This window comes from Anguilla rostrata, chromosome 15, assembly GCF_018555375.3.
Source record: "Anguilla rostrata isolate EN2019 chromosome 15, ASM1855537v3, whole genome shotgun sequence".
NCBI classification, from domain to species: Eukaryota; Metazoa; Chordata; class Actinopteri; order Anguilliformes; family Anguillidae; genus Anguilla; species Anguilla rostrata.
The window spans coordinates 19389811-19413476 of NC_057947.1; the positions used below are offsets into that span (position 1 = coordinate 19389811).

General features: G+C 45.6%; 1 protein-coding gene across 7 annotated transcripts; it reads right to left on the minus strand.

Annotated features, from left to right (window-relative positions):
• Window positions 1–467: 467 nt before the first annotated feature.
• On the minus strand, window positions 468–23615 carry ranbp2 (RAN binding protein 2). 7 transcript variants are annotated; one of them, XM_064311798.1, is made up of 29 exons: window positions 23348–23613; window positions 22464–22531; window positions 22227–22338; window positions 21433–21585; window positions 20688–20918; window positions 19553–19695; window positions 18277–18472; window positions 17783–18083; window positions 17274–17455; window positions 16741–16922; window positions 16444–16567; window positions 15961–16122; window positions 15718–15855; window positions 15213–15344; window positions 14770–14976; window positions 14523–14606; window positions 13884–14025; window positions 13678–13784; window positions 8482–13528; window positions 7906–7983; window positions 6566–6772; window positions 5766–6404; window positions 4161–4378; window positions 3509–3713; window positions 3253–3354; window positions 2715–2863; window positions 2188–2461; window positions 1542–1876; window positions 468–933 (listed from the first exon to the last, which is right to left on the minus strand). In XM_064311798.1, exons 1-29 carry the CDS (start codon window positions 23417–23419, stop codon window positions 625–627), a joined length of 10299 nt encoding a protein of 3432 aa, XP_064167868.1. In that variant the 5' UTR covers window positions 23420–23613; the 3' UTR covers window positions 468–624. The 7 variants fall into 7 exon arrangements, with proteins under 7 accessions (XP_064167868.1, XP_064167866.1, XP_064167869.1 ...); XM_064311796.1 differs by having other exon boundaries at window positions 4161–4360; window positions 5718–6404; window positions 15213–15335; window positions 23348–23612; XM_064311799.1 differs by having other exon boundaries at window positions 4161–4360; window positions 5718–6404; window positions 8482–13492; window positions 23348–23612.
• Between the last annotated feature and the right edge of the window lie 51 nt (window positions 23616–23666).

A 23666-nucleotide genomic window follows, 5' to 3' on the forward strand; every position in this document is an offset into this window, starting at 1 on the left:
GAGGCCCATATCAATAGCATCCACTGCAGAGATTTGTACAAATATAATTTATTTCCACCTAAAAGTTATTTCTGTAACTTCTTTTACACTTTAAAGAAAATTAAGAGCTTAAGTATATAATTACTTGGAAATTGAGAGAATTTAATTATTCCAATCTGAAATGTAGTAAACATGATAGTCAGACATTCTTACAACTCCAGAAAAAGGACTGCATCCACCCAGCTGCTCTTAAACATCAAGTTGTATAAAGTGAACATTTTAGAGTGCTTTCCCATAAACCCCACTCTTATCACAAAAAAAGCATAATTCCTGAAAAAATTCAATCTCCAAACACAAACATGACACCTACCCCCACAACGTATGCAACAGTACTACAATCCAAGCAGGAATATGTATTCATAAACTCATATTATGACTTAACTGGGTTTTTGTTTTTCCCCCGCACATGAAAAAAACTAGTTAGGGAGTTTACAAAGTATTTGGTTTCAGCTTTATTTCAACACATGGAAATAAGCTACATATAAAACATAAAAAAGTAAACCATGTACATATTACACACAAAGACATCTTAAGAAATTTACAGGTTTTGAATTAAGTATCAAGTGCAACATTTATTTGAAGAGACTACTGCAGCTGTCCACAATCAGTAACGACTATCTTCTTACTCGGCTGGCCGTTCTTTGTGCCGAGCTCTCCCATCAGTTTCACAACGTCCATGCCGTCTTTGACAAAGCCAAAGGCGACGTGCTTGAAATCTAGGTGCTCTGCTTTCTTCATGGTGATGAAGAACTGGGAGTTGTTGGTGTCGCGGCCGCGGTTTGCCATGGACAGCAAGCCCGGGCCGGTGTGCTTCACATCAAAGTTCTCATCCTCAAATTTGTCCCCAAAGATGGATATTCCTCCAGACCCGTCCTGCTTGGTGATGTCTCCACCCTGGCAGTGGGGAAGGACAAAAACCATAAATCAAGGCCCTAAATGTTCTGCGTTTCTGACAGACGCAGACACGCATGAAAACAGGCATGCTCCGATTTGGATTTTTTTGGCACTGATACAGATAGCTTATGCAGAGCCTATTTAAAAGACTCAGTGGAGGTTTGCTCAAAATTGAATTTTATACAATATAACTATTTCTTTGAATGGGAGGCGTTCACACATACAAACAATCAAAAGCCATTTCAAGACTGTGTACTATCTACTTGTTTGGGTCACAAACAGAATTTAATTAGTTACGTTTTAAGTGTGTCTAAAATGTTTAGAATCAGTGACCGGTATTTATTAGCCTACAGCAGGCTACAAAGTGCACCACCCCCTTCTCACGTCAATACACTTTACATCTCACATGCAGAGAAGCTGGTCATGCATCATTTTACTAGCCGTTTTGGATTGGCTGAATGAGCGATAAGCGTCGGCGGACGATCTAATGGAGCACCCCAACTCAAAAAACAATGATAGTATATGCATGCATGTACTTCTGCATATATAAACATACACATAAATGAAGCGCATTGAACACAGGAAACCATATCCATAGTGCTGCCCACCTGACACATGAAGTCTGGGATGATGCGGTGGAAGATGGAGCTGCGGAAGCAGAGTCCTCGTTCCCCGGTGCACAGGGACCGGAAGTTCTCGGCAGTCTTGGGCACGATGTGGGAGAAGAGTTCCATGGTGATCTTCCCCAGCGGCTCCCCGTCGGCAGCGACGCAGAAGAACACGATGGGGTTCCCCTCCCGGGAATGCTCCAGGACCCGAGACAGCTGGCTGAAGTCAGACTGGGCCATGCGGCTCAGGCACTCCTCAAACTTCCTCCTGAAGCATCCCGCCAGTTCCTCCGTCTTGAACTTCGCAGCCAGCTGCTCGACCTGCGCGCTCCCCTCTGCAGGGGGAGGGAACAAATAAGATGAAATGTTGCATTTTATTACCCTATTCTCATGTGGGAGAAGTTTGGTTACGGTCATATTCAAGTGGTGTGATCTGCAGACGCATAGTTTCATAAACAGGAAATGCTTTCCATGTACAATTAGTCATCCTGAAGTTGATAATCAGCAGAAGGTTGAGCAGACTGAAACTTTCCATTTAAAGTCACTTAATGGCGACTATTACAAGGGAACAGTTTGCCACACGTTCTCCTTGTTGAACGCACATCTGGTTTAAGTGTTTGAACGTAACGGACATGGCATTCTGTACCTGCGTAGTCTGTGGCGGTCCACACCAGAGCATTGTTGGAGGTGTTCATGGGCATGAGCTCCATCCCCTGGGTGATGGTGTGGTTGGCACAGACCTTGAACACCTGGTCGCGCCTCATCAGCACGCGGTAGAACCTCTTTTGGGGGTGATAGAGGATCTTGATGTCCCCCACCCCGCGCTCTTTCCATTGGTTCAAGGTGCGGTCCCACCGGTACAGCCTGGTCCGCTCTTTAAACAGGATCTCCTCATCCTCCTCTCCAGACTTGGTCTCCACCTGATTATCACAGGGACTTTATTCAGAGGGTCTGTGGCTGCATAACAGGCTGTAGGCACCCCAAACCCTACCCCCTCCCTCGAGTAGCGAAGCAATAGCAAGGACAAATCAGCTCGTCATTGTGTAGAGAAAATAGTAAAATGTCCCTTCACTGATGGCAACCCTGATCGACTACGGCTAATAAAAAAAAAAGCAAAAAACAGCATTTGGAAAAGCATTTCATCAGAGCTTCACTGAATATTCAAGACACTACCCCTGGCAGTGAGACGATAGGCTCAAAGTGAATGGCAGTGCAGCCCACAGCCTCTTCCTCATCGCTGCCCTCTTCATCACCTTCATTTTGGGTCACCGGAGCAGCACCAAACACTGTGGCCCCTGCATTTGCCCAGGAGAAGTTGGCATCTAGAGTGGGAAGAGGCAAGCGAGAGAGGAGAAATAATTTAACTGCGCTTGAACAGACATGAGTGGGAGGAAGACACTTCATACGCAGCTTGAGCATGCAGACTGGATCAGCATGAATTGTGTGTTCACCCGCAGGGTGTGCATTCAGTATTAGCACAGTCTGGATTCAATACCCAAACAGGGCGCCCATCAACACACTGAAACAGCGCCTTAACAGAATGAGGCACCAAAGGACCCCCAAGATGCAATTTAAATAGACATAACACTAGAAACATCTATGTGCAAGTTAAATTACCTAAAACTGTGGCCACAATCATTTTTACATACCACTTGCCTTTCAAAAATGAAAAAGATCACAAAATGTGTGTACAAAATTCAAATACACGTACCTTGCTTCCCAAAAGCAAAGTCGTTGCCGCTCTTAGCCAGATCTGCGAACGAGAATTCCTTGACTTCGCTAAAACCAGTGAAACCAAATGAAGCGGGAGGGTCTGCAGGAGAAACAATGCACCCGTTAAGAAAACAACACCAGCTGCAGAAATTGAACTTGCATTCAATAAACACTCGTCTGGAACATCATCTGTACTGTGGCGTTACTCCGGAAACCTTCCATTAACAGGAGCTGTGTGCGCGAGAGCGTCATGCCTTGGCTAGTAGAGTCGGGCTCTGGCTCAGGGCCCTTTTTCGTGGACAGGTCAATTGGGGCGCTGTCCTGGGCAACAGACGTGGTGACGGGGGTGGCTTCGCTGGAAGAATCGGGGTGGGGCGTGACCTGTTCCTCTGCCGCCGGGGCGTCGCTACTGCTAGAGACGATGGGGTCTGCTACCTCGCTCTTTTCAGTTCTCATCTTCTGCAGGTTTACACAAAACATAGCTCCTTATCATTCAGATTCTACACACCGGCACTCAATAAAAAAAAAAGGAAAAGGAAAAGTTCAACAGGTTCACTTGCATAATTTCATTTCTAAAAAAAATAAAATAAATAAATAAATAAATAAATAAATAAAATACAATTCTGAAAATGGAACACTTGGAAATACATGCAATAGGCTAATAGGTGGAAATATATATATATATATATATATAGGTGGAAGATATTTCAGGAACTCCAAAACGTAATGGATAATGAAAGAATTGGGCATTATATCTTTGTAATATTTTCAGCCAAAAAAACAAAACCGCAAAAGTACAATGGAAAAGTACAGTGGAAAATTTCAACAAAACCAAGTCAAGATCACAAACTGGCAGTGAGTAAGAATCAGCGGGTGCACAGCATCTCAAGGGTGAGATGATCTCACCATGTCTTCCCGCACTTTTCTCTTCTCCGTTTCAAAGTCTCTGGGCTCGTCCCTCTCGCCCTCGTCGCTCCCCGCCCCGCAGAAGAAGGTGGGGGGCAGCTGAAGGCGCTCGGCTCGCTCCGCCTCCTCGGGCGTGGGCTTCTTCTCCCACACCAGCACGCACTCGGCATCCCTCTCTCCCGCAGGGGGGGCCGCAGGTGCTGAAAGGCAACGCATCGGTCCGTCAGCTCGGAGGCAGCGCAATGGCTCACACTACAGCCGACCGCTCGTCCGTCAGGGACTAACCCTAACCCTAACCATCCTGCTTCTGTGGACAGGTGTTAAATAAGAAGCTCCATTTGACAGAGAGGAGTAAATCAGACGGGGCGATGCTTGAAAGCACTTCGGCTCAATGTGAAGAACATGCACCTCATGCGGTAAGAACTTGGCTAGCATACCAACCAACGAGGTCATCTTGAGAGAAAGCAAAACGCAGCATTTTCCTCATGTACTCTATTAGCTAGTCCTGTACTTAAATTGTGGCTCGCCATGTCAAGTCGGGTGAAGTAACATTTATCTTACACCAAACATCCAACTGGATTGCAATTTCACAGGGTTTAAAAATCTGTCTCTGCCACAGCGTCACAACGGAAACAGACGCCATTCAAGCACCAGCACCAGCAGATAACCACCACGGTGACATTCACATTGCACAAATCAAAGCACGGTGCCACCTTTAAGGCTCTCAAGCAAGTCGTACACATCTATTTGGAAAGTAAATCTTAAAACATAAAAAGCCTTTAAATTTAATTTTCCACATCCTTTCATTCTTTAGTCCCCTGGGAACACATTTGAATAGCTATTGTGTTCAGTGTCTGCCTCTCCTGATCTCCTGAAATGAAACTTATTTTCACAACGCTAATCAATTAAAACACTAATATCAGCATTTGACAATTACTTCACAAAGTGACCTACAAAGAAATATGGAAATATGCAACATGCTACATTTTCAATAAAACATTGTTTGCAAAAGATATTGCAATAGATATTGTGAGTGCAAAAAAGAATGCATTAGCCAAACAAACTAGTATAGGTAGCTAATGAAATGTGAGAAACCTTTCTGAGCTCTGTGATTAGCAAATCAACGTGTATATGTGCATTATTTACACAACTGCACATACAGAAATGCTGCTAGTGATGAAAAAAGGAAAGCAAAGTTATGACAGTGAAGCAAAGTTTATAAAAAGGTAGCTTTTGCTGCAGTGTACAGTATGCCAAGCTTGTTGTTCACGGCATCCAGCTTTGATGGGTAGCCATCATCTATACTTAGCCATTTAGCAGACACTCCAAAGCATCGTACCCTCTTTTTATTAAACATACAATCCATTTATACAGCTCGATGTTTACTGAAGCAATTCAGTCAGGTTAAGTATCCTGCTCAAAGCAATTCCAACCCCAATTCCCTAATCATTATACTATACCTCCACCCAAATATGAATAGTGTATCACAAAAAATTCCATCTCACTATAAAAAACTGAGAGAATTGAAATTTTGCAAGTGTGGGTGCATTGATTTACAAGCCTCATGTCCTTCAGCCTCTTGGGTCACTGTCTCTGGGGCGCCAGTCTCCTGGGTCACTGTCTCCATGGCACCAGTCACCTGGGTCACTGTCTCCGGGGCGTCAGTTTCCAGGGTCACTGTCTCCAGGGCGCCAGGCTCTAGGGTCACTGTCTCCAGGGTCACTATCTCCTGGGTGACTGTCTCCACGGCACCAGGCTCTGGGGTCACTGTCCCTGGGGCGCCAGGCTCCGGGGTCACTGTCTCCTGGGTGACTGTCTCTGGGGCGCCAGGCTCTGGGGTCACTGTCTCCTGGGTGACTGTCTCCACGGCACCAGGCTCTGGGGTCACTGTCCCTGGGGCGCCAGGCTCCGGGGTCACTGTCTCCTGGGTGACTGTCTCTGGGGCGCCAGGCTCTGGGGTCACTGTCTCCTGGGTGACTGTCTCCACGGCACCAGGCTCCGGGGTCACTGTCCCTGGGGCGCCAGGCTCCGGGGTCACTGTCTCCTGGGTGACTGTCTCTGGGGCGCCAGGCTCCGGGGTCACTGTCTCCTGGGACACTGTCTCTGGGGCGCCAGTCTCCTGGGTTACAGTCTCTGGAGAGCCCGTCTCCTGGGTTACGGTCTCCAGCCCACCGGTCTCCTCCTCAGGAGGATCAGGATACAGCTTCCCATTTAGCTTTCTCACTGCTGTCTCAAAGTCTTCATCTGCACAAAAAGTATGCCAATGGATTGACTCAATGAATTTAGAAAATGAGCAGGCTTACCCTTGAATCCCCCCCCCCCCCCTACCTGCCACAAACTGCACACTTGTTCAATAAAGTAGAATTATTTGAAATAATTCTCAAGTGCCACAGATGGTTCCTCACCATCCTGAGAGTCATCGCTGAAGTAGCCGGGCTCGTTCTGGTAACAGAAGAAGGTAGGAGGCAGCTGGAGTTCACGGGCCAGCTGTTCTTGTTCTGCAGTGGGCTCCCGCACGAACACCACCTGCAGATCCTCAGAGTCCACCTGCTCAGCAGCCCCTTCCAGCTTCGCCGTATCATCCGCCTTTTCTCCCACTACCTCAGAGGCAGCTTCAGGAGATTAAAAATATAAAGAAAACGTCATACATTTGTACCAACACAATCAGAGGAAAGTATTCTATATATCGAGATATGACAGATGCAGAAATGCAGGACGTAAGTGGGAGTTTTCCAAATGACAAATCTATGAGAGTCAAAGCATACAACTACAAACCGTGACTGGCTGTACCCAGCTCTATGGTGTGACTTTCTTTTTTTTTTTTTTCTGAACAGGGACTAAAATATTTAGTCTTTGGAAAACTAACCAAACAAAAGCAAACTCAAACAAAAATAAATAAATAAAAAATCCTCACATCCATAAATGCTGTTTAAGGGGAAAATATTTGAATGTTTTAAGTTAGTTTCACACTTATATACACATGCAAGATCTAGTTATAATAAATAATAAAAACACCTGGCATGCATTTCGCCATAAGGGGAGGCCGACTCAATTTGTTATAATAGTGCAGTTTCCCTGACAAGCCATTTAACTTGTGACTCGTGTCACTAACTGAAAAATTAGTAAACTGGTAGACTTCATTAAAATGACTAGGCGAACAGAGTACTGTACTCTTCTGGTGTGAGATTTCAATACCTTTCATCACTTCGTACACCCCCCAAGTTACCTCGGAGATAATGGATTACTTCCAGGCCAGTAACTAACTGCAGCACTGTTGCTACGCATCCTGTGCTAAATGTGGCTGACCTTAATACTCATTACACGTCTTTACACAGTGCATTCCTATCACAGAGCAAGCATGTCTGACATCTCCAAGTGTCCCGTTTCAGATTCCTTAAAAGCTTCTGGCTCTACATCCACCCCATACACTTACCCGTGGCTCACAGGGAACTCCATCTGTCCTATATAGCTAGAAATGATTTATTCCTCCATGTTGCACCTCTTGTATTATATCGTTAATGAGAGCAGTCAGACCTCTCGGGCCTCTTTAGACACACTTGGAATTTGCGAGTTTGTCAATAATGTCCAAATTCCAAACACGATGGGCATGCAACATGTTAGATTCTTGCATAAACCTTGATGTTTCCACACCATACAGCCAGGTTAACTCTGGCAGCGACAGCCAGTGGGTGACAGCTCAGCAGGTGATGTGTCACATTACACACACAGTGCAGTGACAAAATACCTTGGGGTTCAAATTGGGTGGATGATGTGCAGGTCCAAAAAGCCATTGGGTTATCTTTGAAAAGCCTAAAATCCAATCCTAAAAAAATAATTGCTCGGTGAGACAAACTAGATGACTTGTGTAAATTTGCCGTTTTTGAGACTTTTTTGTAAATCACTAGAAAATGTTCAAAAGCTGAGACATATTAGGAAAGCAGGAAATCGTACTTATATTGTCCACCTTCTGCTTTATAAACATGCAGCCTACTGACAGCCAGAACTGCACTACACTTTTCTACTTTTAATGTGCCTTCTTAAGTGGTACTTCACTCTTTCTCTGCCATTACAATCTTCAAAAAACCCACTGATAAAAATAGTTAATACTAAGCATTTATCATAATAAACATTCATGGAAATTAAACTGCCCAAGATTTGGAATATTCTTATTCTCTCTGAAGGCCTGTGGATAGGGCACTGCAGTACAAGGGAGATTATGGAACATAATGTGTAATTCAGAAAGCAAATTAACACCATAGGCACATTGTCAGCACAAGCAGCTTTCACTGAACCACAGATGAAAAGGTAAGGAAAACCTTACCTCTAGTCGGGACTTTGAATGTGGGCATTGCTGGAGTCGGAGTTACAATGGAGGGCTGACTGGCAGAAGCACTCTCTGGAGATTTGGAGCCTGCAGAAGGGACACTTGGTGCTTTCTCTTTAGAGCTCGTCTTGCTGCTGGGCATCAACTCATGGGAAGATGGAGGGCTTCCAAAGATTTTCTGGAGAGAATCAGTGCCAAAGACAAACTTCGGTGGAGAGACAATGGCTTTTGAGGGGTTCTGTGGACTGTGTGCTGCAGCCGGGGAGGTTGAACTATCCGTGGCATGGCAACTCTGAGGAGGAAGATCCGTTCGCTCTTTGGTGGTCTCCTCCAACACAGCTACTGCAGCCTGACCACAGGTCATCTTGAGCGGAGTACACTCTCTGGGTGATACAGGCGTAAGCTCAGTCTTAGTTTCCTGCGCACTCTTAGCCGCCTCAAAGACTTCTCTGAAGGTGTTAGCCACCTCCTGCTGCTTAAAGCGGACTGCAAGCTGCTCAACTTTCCCTTCACCTTCCGTGAAGTCGAAGGCACTCCAGATCCAAGCTTTCTCTGCCCCTTTCATGGGTTCCAGCTTCATGCTGGAGGCGATCCAGTGGTTAGCACAAAGCTTGAGCACCTGGTCCCGCCGCATGACAAGCCGCACTCGTTTGGTGTCATAGTTTTGCAGGATCTTGATGTCACCAATGCCCCTCTCCTTCCACTGACTCAATTCTTTATCGTAACGGTACAGCTTGGCTCTATGACTGAACACTACTTGCTCATTTTCCTCACCAGTTGATATTTCCACTAAGTCAGGCAAGGGCACAACGGGCTCAAAATACTGACCATCCCTTTCTTCTTCCTGGGTTGTTTCCGATTCGTCATCTGTTCCAACAGAAACTCTGCTTTGGTTAAGTTTTGCAGGAGATTTAGAGGGGCTGATGATAGGTTGGAAGCTGAAGTTGAAGCCAGTGGTGGATTCTCCAAATCGAAACAAATTCTTTCTAACTTCTGGACTACTAGCTAATGGGGAAGCATACACAGAAGTATCTGCCGTGTCATCCAAGGCATCCTCTTGCAAGTCCTGCGCACTCTTAGCCGCCTCAAAGACTTCTCTGAAGGTGTTAGCCACCTCCTGCAGCTTAAAGCGGACTGCAAGCTGCTCAACTTTCCCTTCACCTTCCGTGAAGTCGAAGGCACTCCAGATCCAAGCTTTCTCTGCCCCTTTCATGGGTTCCAGCTTCATGCTGGAGGTGATCCAGTGGTTAGCACAAAGCTTGAGCACCTGGTCCCGCCGCATGACAAGCCGCACTTGTTTGGTGTCATAGTTTTGCAGGATCTTGATGTCACCAATGCCCCTCTCCTTCCACTGACTCAATTCTTTATCGTAACGGTACAGCTTGGCTCTATGACTGAACACTACTTGCTCATTTTCCTCACCAGTTGATATTTCCACTAAGTCAGGCAAGGGCACAACGGGCTCAAAATACCGACCATTCCTTTCTTCTTCCTGGGTTGTTTTCGATTCGTCATCTGTGCCAACAGAAACTCTGCTTTGGTTAAGTTTGGCAGGAGATTTAGAGGGGCTCATGATAGGTTTGAAGCTGAAGTTGAAGCCAGTGGTGGATTCTCCAAATCGAAACAAATTCTTTCTAACTTCTGGACTACTAGCTAATGGGGAAGCATACACAGAAGTATCTGCCGTGTCATCCAAGGCATCCTCTTGCAAGTCATAGTTGTCCCACTCAAGGGTAATACCAGCGCTCTCAGAGTGGGGCTTAATCATCAAGCCAGAAGTACTGTTAGCAGTTGTGCCACTGGCTTGGCTGTCCTGCTCCTTAACCTTTGCTTTGTCGTCAGTCAAGAAGGATTTAAGGTCCTTTAAGCCAGACTTCATCTCCTCTGCTTTCTGAATGAGATGTGCTGTTCTTCCAGTGTCAACCAGCTTATGAGGGGTTTGCAAAGGTATATCCAAGAGGAGCCTCTGACATTCCTCAAATTTCTGTTTGAATTCTTCGGCTAATTCTTGCGTTTTAAACTTAGCAGCAAGCTGTTCCAACTTGGCATCACCATCTGAGAAATCATTAGCAAGCCACATCCAAGCTCTATCTGATCCAGAGAGGGGCTTCAGATTCATAGTTGTCGTGATCAAGTGGTTAGCGCACACCTTCAAAACCTGTTCTCTCCTCATCAGCACTCTCAGCTTTCCATTTTTGCTGTTCTTCAGAAACTTGAGATTTCCAACACCTCTTTCCTTCCACTGACTAGTGTCTGCATCAAATCTGAAGAGCTTGACTCGTTGTGAATACATAGCCTCCTCATCCTCCTCCCCTGTCACAAGGTCAACCTTGTCAGGCATCGGAACCACTGGTTCAAACTGGATGTCATCATTCTCCTCCGTTTTGTACATATCTTCATCGTCCTGGTCTTGAGAGGTGTCAAGTTTTTTGCTAGGCTGGAGCGAGGCAAAGAGCTGCTCACCAGCTCGTGAGAAGCCTTCAAAGTTTGGATCATTCTGTCCAAACTGGAAGTCACCCTGGGAAGAGTTAGCCAGGTCTGCAAAGCTAAAAGTGTTGGGTTTGCCAGAAAAGAGAGGGTTTTCATCTTGCTCAGTAATCTCCACTGATGGACCTGCATCCTCGGCTGCATTTTTCTCTTTTTCTCGGTGCTGCTCTGCAATGTTTTTCAGGAATAGGGAGGCCGAACCTTCATCAGGTTGACTCTCAGCCGGAGCGGTTAGCTTCACAGGTTCCTGAGTGCCAAACTTAAATGCGCCTGTAGGCATCGGCATTGAGAAAGAGAAACCTCCACTAGTGGAAGGCTTGCTCTCCACCTGAGACGGAGGGAGCTCAAACTTGAACGATGCTGGGGAGCTCTTATCTTCACCCTGGCCAAATTTGAATGTGGTGCCAGCGTTAAAATTAGCTTTAAACCCTGTGGCTGCAGGTGCATTTGATGCATTCTGGCTCCCAAAACTGAAACTGAAGGCAGAGCTTGATGATGGTGCTGCATTTTTTGTACTTGTATTTGCAACTTTTGTATTAGGATTTGGTGTCTGGCAGGAGAGACAAGCACTTGAGGATCCATCATTTCTAACCAGACAGGTATCACAATCCCACTGCCCCTCTTTCTTTCCAAACATAGCCGCCAACTCACCCTGAGAGGGCATCTGGATTTTCCTAGGACTCTGGCAAGAAACACATTTTGCAGCTGAAGCATCATTTCTAACTAAACAGGTATCGCAGTCCCATTGCCCTTCCTTTTTGGCAAACTGACTACCAAACCCAGCACCAAATGAAACTGTGGAGGGTTTATTTACTGCTGGATCAACTATTGATTTACTTGATGGGTTAGGAGTCTGACATGAGACACAATGACTTGCGGATGCCTCATTTCTTACAGCACAAGTATCGCAGTCCCATTGGCCAGGCTTCTTCTCAAACTGAGTGCCAAAGCCTATAGGTTTTGAAGAAGCATCACTAGTGCCAAACTTAAAAGTAGTCGGTATTTGAGCAAATGATCCAAAAGGCTGTGTGTTGGAAGCAGAGCTGGTGTCTTTTGATATTTCTTTACCAAACCCGAATGTGAAAGTCCCTGCTGCAGGCACCGTAGCTGCAGGCATCGTAGCTGCAAATCTTCCATCTGGTTGAGATTCAGCAGCAGGGTTGGGGTTCTGACAAGCAACGCACTGCACAGCTGTGGGCGTGTTTCTTATACAGCACACACTGCAGTCCCATTCACCTTCCTTCTTAGCAAATACGGCTCCAAAGTCTAATTCTTTGCTTGCTGCCTGAGGAGATGAGGCTTTTGGAGGAACCGCTTTTTCTACTGGTTGTTCTTGCTTCTGTGGAGACTTCGGTACTGCCTTCTGTGCCTCTTCAAACTTCGCTTTGAACAGGGCTGCCTCATCTGCCGTTTTAAAACGGATAGCCAGCTGCTCAGGTTTGGGCATTTCATCTGCATAGTCAATAGCATACCACACCCAAGACTTATCCGAGCCAGCATTTGGTTTCAGAACCATATCTGCAGTGATGTAGTGATTGGCACAGATTTTCAGAACCTGTTCCCTCCTCATCAACAGTCGGACCTTGCCCGATGTTCTGTGCCTGAGGATTTTGATGCTACCAATACCCCTCTCCTTCCACTCTTTGGTTTCGGTTTCAAAGCGGAAGAGCTTAGCCCTGTTGCAGAACATCTCCTCCTCTTCCTCTTCTCCAGTTATAACATCCACTTTATCAGGGAGAGGCACAATGGGCTCAAAATGGGGGCCATCTTCGTCCTCCTCAACACGAGTGCTCTCATTGTCGCTTTCACCTTTCTCCTCCTGCTCCTCGCAGTTCGCCACGCCAAACACAGCTTTGGCCCTGTCCGAGAAACTGAACGACTGGTCTGTTTTCCCAAACAAGCCCGGTTTGCTCTGGCTCTGTGCAGCATCAACAAAGGAGAAACCAGCTGTGTTTTTAGTTCCAAAGTTAAAGACTCCACCCTGGGAAGCAGGAGCCTGGTCTTGAGTGGGCACCTTCTGCCCAATTTGTGCTTCATTTCTGGTTGGTAAGTCAGACGTCAGAAGCCCCAGCAGGCTCTCACTGTTTTTAACCTGCATGGAGGGGAAGGTGAAATCCCCATCGTTAGATTTGAAATTCGAGTTGAACTTGAAGGCAGCAGCCGGTGTGGACTGGCCAAGAACGCCGGCTCCGAAGCTGGGTACATTAGGGGACTCAACAGGAATCTGCTGGCCAAAGCTGATTTTCCCAAACTCTACAGGCTTAGCCTCATTGCTCTTCGGTGGTTGCACAGGGACAGCAGTGGGTTTGGTGAAATAGCCTGGCTCTGGCAGAGTGGGGTTGGTAGAGGGTTGAGGAACACTGTGGCTGTAGTATTCCTCACTGTATGGAGAGATCAGGCCAGTTGCAGGCGACTCAAAGCGCAGGGGAGCGCCATAAACCTGGTCTTGGGGGTACATGCATCCTGGGTTTGTCTGCAGGGGCGGTGTGTGCGTAGGCTGCTGGTAGGCATACACATGCGGCTGTGGAGGGAGACGGTTGATCCCATAAACTGGGGTCTAAAAATAAAAAAAAACGAATAAATGAATAGCCCATTACAGGCTGTTATTTTGAGACTATCATGTGTGTACTGTAATAAGTTTGAGTTTGGCTTATCTACTAGCATCTTTAATGGTAAGGAACAGCTTAATTAGTAAGAGATGCATACCTTTGTTGGAGTGACATTTGCAGTTGTGCGAAGAAGATACTGAGTTGACGAGTTGTAGGCAGGTGAGGGGTTGTAATACACAGGTCCCGATGGTCCTGTAGTAGCCACTGTTATGAGACAAAACAAAAAAAAAAATCACTTTTTTGTACAAAATAAGGGGGGGGGGGGGTAAAGAGGAGATTGGAACCAAAACGGCACCACCTAACCTGTGAGGGGCGCTCCATGGAAGCTCTGGGCAGCTGGAAACGGCTCCTGGAGGCCCTCAGCTGCGAACCCCTCTCCGTACATCCGGTGGTGGGGGGAGGCTGTGGCCCCAGAGGAGTTGTGCCTCAGGTCATGCACCTCGTTCTGTTCACCAACAAATAAAGAGCATGCAAACATTGAGGTGGCAGTGTGGTATAATGGGTAAGGAACTGGTCTTGTAACATAAAGGTCACAGGTTTGATTCCCGGGTAGGACACTGCCGTTGTACCCTTGAGCAAGGTACTTAACCTTCATTGCTTCAGTATATATCCAGCTGTACAAATGGATGCAATGTCAATGCTATGTAAAAAGTTGTGTAAGTCGCTCAGCGTCTGCTAAATGCCTGTAATGAAATGTCATTACCTGGAAGGTTGTTGTTTGCGTTACATCTACTTTAAAGAATGGGGAAAACAAGTACTGACAGTTGGACAGAAACATTTTTGGTTTTGGCATTTTCATAGGGTAGGTTGACGATACGGAAAATGAAAATTAACAGTGTTATCCTTTAAGACCATACAAGTCAACAAGTGTCAATTAGTATTTTTAAGAAGGGAGAAAAACAGTTAACCACATCCCACATATATTTAAAAAAACCCACTGACCGTGAGGGCCTCCACTTGTTGACACAGCATTTTTAGAATAGACTTTTGGTCCTCAGCCCAATGAGGAGGGGTCTTGGGAGAAAACTAGAAAGAAGCAGAAAGAGAAGCCATTTAAAACCATCCAACAGGATAACAGGATAAAATGAAGACAACATAATAAGGCTTAATGAAGACAACAGAAAAAGGGGGGGGGGGGGCATTATTGGAAAAGTGACCAGAATGCACAAGGAATGCACTGATGCCGTACAATGTGTCTTTTTGAAGGAGACAGCACACTCTTGGTTGGAGATGGGGTGGAGAATTTGATGCGAGAAGCAGAGGCACCAGGCTCTGCGAGCTGACTGGGGCTTGTAGGTTGACCATCCTCTTCCTCATCCATGTCCTCTCCACATGCAGCAAGTTGCTGGTTGACATCATTCAGCATATCCATCACCTCCTCCATGGATATAGGTAACTACACACAAATCCAATGCAACACAAAACAGCAGAATAAGACTTCAGAAACAGTAACTTCGGCACAACTTTTCTTATACTAGGTGAAGAACGAAAAGTTGTTTGGAAGGCAGGACAAAATATTTACAATGTTTCAATGTACATTTAGGACTCCATACAGTTGATGAAAAATGATCCAAAGCATTCATGTTTTGATTTAATAATGCAATTACTGTTCAAGGGAAAATAACTGCTCACCTTATCAATCTCAGCAGCATTGGCGTTGTGAATTTTTGACAGGTACTTTCTGAACTTTCGTAGGAATGTGATGCACCGGTCTTGATTCTCTTCAACACCGTTCCCTGCTTCTTCAGAAAGCCTCTGAAATATCTGCACAGATGAAGAAAAAGCCAAAAAAAAAAAAAAATTCAATAAATTCCAATCATTCCAGCTGCTGGGTGGATAGTCTGGTTAAAACAAAAGGCTTCAGCAAGTGGGTGCGTCCCTTGGGCTTGCCTCAAACCAGACTGTGCCAAGAGCTATCCACCCAATACAATGACGCCAATCTCAATGCACAAGATCAACTCCCTTCATCAAACAGGCATCTGTGAAACAGCACAGACGAGCCCGTGTTCTCCTAAACAGACACCGTAGAGGAGAGCCGATGGATGCAAATAGGTAATCCAAATTGGAGGGAAGGGGAGAATAATTTTGAATAAAATAAAGAAACAAAAATACTTTAATGCCAATTTCTGCAACACACCTGCGCAAGATGCCAACAGGAGGAAATGCTGTTTATGTTTTCTAGCGCTGCAATCGCCTCCTCTGTTCTGCCTTCAATATCCAGGAGTATGGCAAAAGCGATCTCTGCTTCCTCTTCATAGCTCTTCACTTCAGATATCTGAAACAGGAACCACAAATTTTAACATTTACAGCATGAAAAGCAGAAAGAACATGAGTCCAAGATTTCCACTTTCCAGAGGATTACCACAAAAAGCCATTTTACCTGAATGTCTTTACTACGAAAGTGCATGAACAAGGGATCAAGAGGTTCCGGAATGCTCCGCCGTTTCTTAATCTTTTCCAGGAGTGTCAACACAACCTTCCAGTAGTGCACACTGCGCCCGATGTATTCTTTCTGGTCGTAATAAGAGTTGACTCCGTTACCCTGGAGGGAAACAGAAAACGCAAGTATGCATGTTAGTTTCTTGGAACTATTACAAGGAACCTTGACATTAAGCAATCCTACACCTATTGGCAACAGATCAGGAGGAATACCCACCTCCTATACGTCAAAGGAAGCCTTAATGACATGTTTATTCAGCTGTACCAACGCCCAAAAGGTGGGAAAAGCCAGATATGCTACAGTGTTTTGGAGGTATTGCAAGAGCATTGCGACTACAATATTCTTCCATTTATGACAGGCGAAACAAAACGAGGTCTTGGAGTATTGGGGTATTTTAAGAGCGACGAGCAGCGGCAGGTGTACCGTTTCGCTGAGGTGTTGGGCCCAGTGTATGGCTAGCGCTGGCTGCAGGCCATGCTTTTCCCCAGCCCTCAGGGTGCCAAGACCATGCTGGACCGTGATCCTCAACTTAGCCGACATGCCCGGCCTGCAGAAAACCCACAAACACGTACACACACCATAGCTGCATTTTAAAAGCCATGATGACCATGCCAGTCGGTGAACAACTTATTAGACACACAAATTCTTGAGAATAATTCTACAATAGTCTTTGATACAGACATGTTCAGCTTTTGATTCATTCCTACAGGAGTAACTCACGGAGACTTGTTATGGATGAGGCTGTAGACGGCGTTCCACCAGTCCCTCTGTCTCTCATTGGACAGCAGCTTGATGACCTGCAGGGGCAGGCACCGGACCTCGTGCAGCTGGGAGCTGGCTGTGATCTTCTGCGTCTCCTGCAGCTGGGCCTGACTGCAGAACACAACCCCGCTGAGGAAGACCTGCAGCAGCACACACAGGGGCGAGGAGAGAGGGGAGAAGGGCACTTTAACGGCAGATTGGATGCACAAAACGCACCAGGAACAAACTGCAGGAAAACAACAAGCACCACAGCAAGGTCTCAGCATCACAGCTTGGACAGCAGAAATAAATGCTTAGAAAAATTACATTTCTGACCATTTCGTACAATAACTACACTTGCCACAAAACTATTTAGCTGCAGATCTAAATTGTGACAAAATCAGACAAAGGGATCCCTGAGAATCCTTATTGGGCAAGAGCACAGGTCAGGAGAGAGGCTTCCATATCAGTGCAAGGAGCTGTGCAGGGCGTAGAGCGCTGGGGAGCCGAACCTCCAGGTCGAGCAGGCTGATGGATTCGGGGGTGTTGGTGTCCAGTTTGGAGGTCTCCAGCGTGAGCCGGGGGAACAGCTGCTTCAGCCAGGCCCTGAGGGCAGGTGTCTGGCCCATGAGCGCCCACTGCAGGCCCAACCAGGCCAGCTGCTGCAGGTCACCTCCGTATAGCACAACCGCCCCTGAACCGCACGAGAAGGCTTTAGCACACAGCACTGGCTACTGCACCTTAAAACATGCAAGAAGGCATTACTGCACACAGCACTGGCTACGGTGCCTTAAAACATGCAAGAAGGCACTACTGCACACAGCACTGGCTACTGCACCTTAAAACATGCAAGAAGGCACTACTGCACACAGCACTGGCTACGGCGCCTTAAAACATGCAAGAAGGCACTACTGCACACAGTACTGGCTACGGTGCCTTAAAACAAACAGAAAGACTTGGACCATGATGGACTAAGATAGACGTTGACAAATCAGACAAATGAATAATGTTGGCTTCTCACCGCTGTCCCACTTGGCGAGATCGCCGATGCCCGGAATGTCCGTGCCCATGCTGCGGATGTCGTCGTTGCCGATGAAGGAGGGGCCAGCGGGGGCCTGGGCCCCGAAGAGCATCTCGAACAGGCTGCCCTGCCCGCTGCGGTTCCCAAACGCCTCCACCACCTGCTTCACGAAGCCGTCGTCCTCCTGGCTCAGGTTCAGCAGCATGTGGCCTGCCTGGCTCTGCCGATCACAGGCCAGGGACTCCACCAGCTGCTGCGTGGCCTGCGCCCCCTTCGAGGGCCTGCTCTTTGGTTTGGGTACCTGGAGACGGGGGTGTGACAAGGTGTGAACAGGAATTAATTCCCCCTAGATATACCCATTCGCTTGCGAGCACTTTTCATTGACATGAAAGAATAAATATGTTTGCGCTTCGTCCAAACCATGCCTTACTGATGCCATCCCCTGGCGGTCTCATCTGATTGGCTAAAATGGCACCACTCCCAGTAGGTCTCACCTGATAGGCTAAGAGGTAACAGAGGGCTGCGAGGTCAGTCACAGCCCTCCACTGCTGCTCCTTGACATGGGCCATCTTGAGCAGCAGCGACCCTGCGTGCAGGTAAAGGTGACCCCTCATCTCCGTGAAGGCCTCCGACAGCTCGTCCGTCGTGCTGGTGGTGAGCTTCGCGGTCGTCTGCATGACGTAGTCAAAGCTGGAGAAACAGCAGAGGAGGAGAGGAGTGAGCGCTGTTCATCTCTTGCACTGCAGACCATACATTGACCACACAGGTATACAGGGCGTTCCTCTCACTAAACATAAAGGCAATTGTGCCATGCCCACTGATCACTGGAAAAAACTCTGCAGTTATATCTAGTGATACGTCAGAACAATTATATTGCGTTTTGGAAAGGGAAACAAGATAAAAGTTCATAAAGCGCTCCTAAAATGAATGAATGCTCTGGTGTCCTGCACCAGAAGCCTCAGAGATATGCTCTAGCTGGTGTGTGGGTGAAAAATACACTGGTAACTAAGGCTGTCAAAAGTGCCATGAAATTGAGTTTGAATATTAGCTTTTGTAATTAGTTAGTTTGAATATATTCGAATATCATTTGCCTATAATTCACAAAAATAAGCTGCTTATTGTCGGGCGCAATATGCACGTGACGCTCCCTCTAAACTGGCCTACGCGTTATTTTCCACAAGCGGGCAGTAGAATAGAGGACATCGGTGAACTTTAATACTACGTTACTACATCTGGGGCCTCATTTATAAAACGTATTTTAGATCAACTGTGTGGCGCGTGCGTAGAAAATCACGTCAGCGATTTATAAAATTTCAACATGACTCGATTTGACCGTGGAAACAGCTGTGACTCTACGTCTGGTCTTCACTTGACGTATGCACACAAGTTCACTTTATAAATGAGCCTCCTTCAGTTTCTATAGCCTAATGCGCAAATGAATAAAGCACTTTCTTGTGGATGTAATTTGCCACAAATCTGCATTTATTGATAATAGGGAAATGATTGTTTATAAGAAATCCCTGTTTACACAAAAACTATTCAAACGGCTAATATCTGTAGCCTAAAACAACATAAATTACTTACTCTGTTTAGTTTAACGACTTTCATCATCCAAAAATCAAAATAGGAAAAACACTCCCACAAATGTTCTATCTTCATATTACATGACACAGGCTGCCCAAACTAACTGTACTTAAAAATACAGCTGCACTAAGATACTGAATGCGTGTGAGGTGAATGCGTGTTCAGTGGCAGTGTGCTGAGTGCTACCTCTGCAGGGCCTCCACACACTGCTGCACACTCTGCTCAGACAGGCTGAGCCTCAGCAGGCTGCAGTGGGCTAGCAGCAGCTCCTTCTGCAGCTTCCGCCACACCTTCTCATTGGACAGCGTGCTGGGCTGGGCCAGGTACTCCTGAGAGAGAGACACACACACACAGATTTATCAAACCTACTCAGACATCAAAATCATTCAAATGACAAATTCTTTAAAAACATTTCAATCAGACCTGGGTCAAATACGCATTCGTTTTGAATTCAAATACTTTTCTATGCATTATTGATCTTGTCTGGTGTATTGGAACCAGTGCAACACTCTCAAAGTGCAAACCCCACCTTCAGTTACACAATTACACCAGGCAAAATCAAGAGCACAGAAAAGAATTTGAATCCAAAACAAATATGTATTTGACCCAGGTCTGATTTCCATGCATAAAGATGGAGCTAAAATAATACTAGAAATGCCCTCTAGTACTTGCTTTGCAGATTATCATTTTCTTTGCAAATAGCCGCTTCAAGAGGGACACAACTCACACTTTAAAAAAATCGCCCTTGCATACAGTTGGGAATTTATTGAAAAGTGGCCACTTTATTCGGTATACAAGCATGCTAACACAAATAGCTTGCAAAAAGCAAATCATGTGACAGCAACTCAATATATAAAGCAAGCACACATGGTGAGAATGGGTTAGTGGTTGTTCGACCAAACATTAGAATGGCAAGAAATGTTATCCAAGTGACTTCAACCTTAATATGATTGTTGGTGTCAGATGTGATGGTTCCAGCAACTCAGAAAGAGCTGCCCTCCCACATCGATTGTGCACTCAAAGGACTTCATTGCAGTGGCATGACCACGCCTAACAGGTTACCCATGTTTCTTTATGTGCACACCAACTTCACTAACACTTCCTCATGTCTTGAATTTCCCTGGTACAATTGGTTAAACACAGCTGTGACACCACCTTAGTCACAGATTAAAGCAGAGAGAAGCTCCACCAACCAAATAGCATGCTGACAACACCCAAACAAACAAAGCTGATGGTCACAGGTGTACATTTTCAGCCGGTTCCCAGCAGCAGCTGAATGAGAGTGCCTCTGGGTGCGTGCAGGTGCGGGAAAGGGACGGACCTGGAGCGTGCGCACGAGGGTGGAGTACCAGTCCAGGCTGCCCCGCAGGGCCCCCTTCTTCTCCACGGCCAGGCAGTGGCCGACGGCCTCCTCCAGCCGCCCATCGGAGCAATACAGGTGCACCAGTTTGACGTTGATGTGGGCGTTGCCCGGGCGCAGCTGCAGCTCTGACTGCAGCAGGTCAAACAGCTGGTTCCAGCCCTGCTGGCCCTGTGAGCTCAGCAGCTTCTCCTAGGAGAGACAGAGATAGAGGGCACAGCTGGAACCTCTCCTCACTGGACTCAGAGGAATCATCAAGCGCGCAAGCAAGTTTATCAAGGACCCACTGCACCCAGCTCACCATGACAGACGGAACAGGTCATTAGGCGAAAGAGCAGAATGCCTCTACCGAAGTCATTTCCACCAAGCAAAAAATAAATCTTTTTAAAAATAAAAAACTGAACAAGCGCCCTCAATCCTGACGCACATCAAGCACTTTTTGTCATGCGACTGGAACTGTATTTATGTGGAAGCATTCTTACATTGTTATGTCTTGTCTGACTTGTTTAAGCACTTAGTCACAGGAGAGAGAAAAGTTTAATTATTTTTAACAGAGCTTAAACACGCCCATTTAAACATCATCTCACTGGCTCTTTGCTTTGATGGCATGCACTAATTAAACAGTCAGGTAAAGCAGTGTACTCAGGGTTTCAGTGAGGTTGCCCTGTGAGATCTCAACAATTCCAGGAACTCTGTACTAACAGACCTTCAGGTTGTAGACTGCAGGGCTTCCTGGAAGAAGCTTGGCTGCCTTCTCCACCCAGAACTGCGCGCTGTTGTCGAGCTCCGGCTTGCTGCACAGAAGCTCAGCTACCTTCAGGACCAGGTCGTTCTGGGCGGGGTTCAAGTTCACAGAGCGCTGGGGAGGCCCAAGGAGGAAAATATTAAATTAATATACAAGAGGGGCCTTCCTGTCCACCACCTTGGACTGCATAACATATACAATGACCCTGATGAAGGTTTTTTGAGTCACAAAACACAGGCCATCAGCATTTTTTTTTTTTATTTAATTTTTTTAAATCAAAATAAAAAACATTTGAAGCCCATTCAAATAGATTTTGTGTGTACACCCTGAGGGCCTTGATTTTCTTTTCTATATAGAGCAATTAGACAGAATTTTTTTTTTTTTTAAATGATAACCTAGGGCCAGAACTTAGTGAACTTAAGGTTTCAGCAAACTTACCCATATTCTAAAGCAGCCATACACCAACCAAACACTGAATCTTAATGGTTTGCTTGTTTCAAAGTGTTTTTATGATAACCCAATAACCAGTTAATCATAATTTTGTCATTAAGCATCAAATGTTCAGGACATTCATGTACATCTACTCATACACACAGACTTAAAGCATCAATATGGCAAAATTATGTCAGCAAATGTATGCACAATGAAATGAGCATATACTCATTATGAATGCATTATAATCATGATTATAATTATGATGATTATTATTGTTATTATTATTACTATTATTATTAACAATTATGATTTGCACACACCTTGTAGCATCCCACTGCTTTATCAATGTCTCCCTCTCTCTCATACAGCTGGCCCAGAAATTTGTGTGCTTTTGGGTCTCTTTCGTGGACTGTTAGGTAGGCCGACACGTATCTAAAAACAAGAACAATTTAAAACCACAACTGGATTAGAAAAAGTTAACCCGACAAACAAGCATGGATTGAAGTACAAATTTATTCAAATGTGATTGGCTAAAGTAACGTGCACTCCATGCTTACCTTTTAGCAAGTTCATATTCTTTTGCTTCGAAATACAACTTCGCAAATAAGAATCCTTTAATCGGCTTCTATAAAAAAGGCAAAACACAATAAGGGCAAATAATCTATCTAGCGAAAACTATTAACATTAACAAAGCAAACGTTAACATTACAAATGACATACATCCAAGTTAGCTAAATGTCGTGGTAACGTTAGTAACTAGGCGCTACGTTGACATTCCACCATTCAGCAACTAGCCATGATACTACCCAACGTAGCTATTTACACGAGAAAAAGGGACAATGTGCTCGCTCGATAACCTATCGTTTTTTAACCATAATCAGTGACGTTTTAGATCTTTTCTGCCTATATGTTTCTAGTACGTCAGTTGTTTTTGTAACTTAATGTCAACTTTGCGATGGGTCACCTGACACATGACAGTAGCCACTGCGCTTTGCCTGGTGGCTAGCATATAAATAGCCAAACTAGGTAGCGCCGGATAGCCATTTTGCAACATTTAAATGTTGAAATGAAACCAGTTTCACTGGACTAATGTTCAGGCATAAGAAAAATAAGACGAATAGATTCTTACAGCTTACTTACTACTAGCTACGTTAGCTAACGTTATACGAGTTGCTGCGTTAGCCACACATTAACATTTTCAAATGAGCAGGCCTGCCGCGTTTTCTGAAGGAAAGGGAAATAGCCAGAACACAGAGGAAAATGAAATGGTGTTATACACCAATTGAGCCGTGTAAAAAATAAAATAAGACAATTAAAAAATTTCTCCGACACCACCTCGAATGTGTTTAGTTGTCAAATCCACTCTGTTGAAATCCAAGGTAATGTTAGGCCCAGTTCTGCGAAACAACCAAACTACGCACTCAAGCCGGTTTGAGCTTACCTCTTTAAGGGAAGGAGAAGCACTCTGCACCGAAGAAATGTAACGATCCACGTCGGCCTTACTTCGCCGCATGGCGGTAGGGAAGTGAGTTTCGATTTATTTATACACTGTAATGCCTTAGCTACCTGAAAAAGAAGCTTTCAAAAGCCTCCTGAGGGTATTATTGTTAGCCTGTACTTATAAAACCGCGCACAGGCCAGGCGAGTTCAAATGGCTGTGTATATCCACTCAGCACGTAGGACACCGACGAAAATGTGACGTCGGTTTCTTCTTCTTTTTCCCCCCCGACAGACTACGCACTGTTTAGTGCATTGCTGCC

Coding starts and splice junctions, on each gene's coding strand:
- ranbp2 (XM_064311795.1), bottom strand. CDS start 23,419: ATGCGGCGAAGTAAGGCCGACGTGGATCGTTACATTTCTTCGGTGCAG. Junction 6,773..7,905: donor CACCCAATTTGAACCCCAAG/GTATTTTGTCAC, acceptor AATCTCCTGAAG/CTGCCTCTGAGGTAGTGGGA. Junction 3,355..3,508: donor GCCCGACTCTACTAGCCAAG/GCATGACGCTCT, acceptor TTTCTCCTGCAG/ACCCTCCCGCTTCATTTGGT.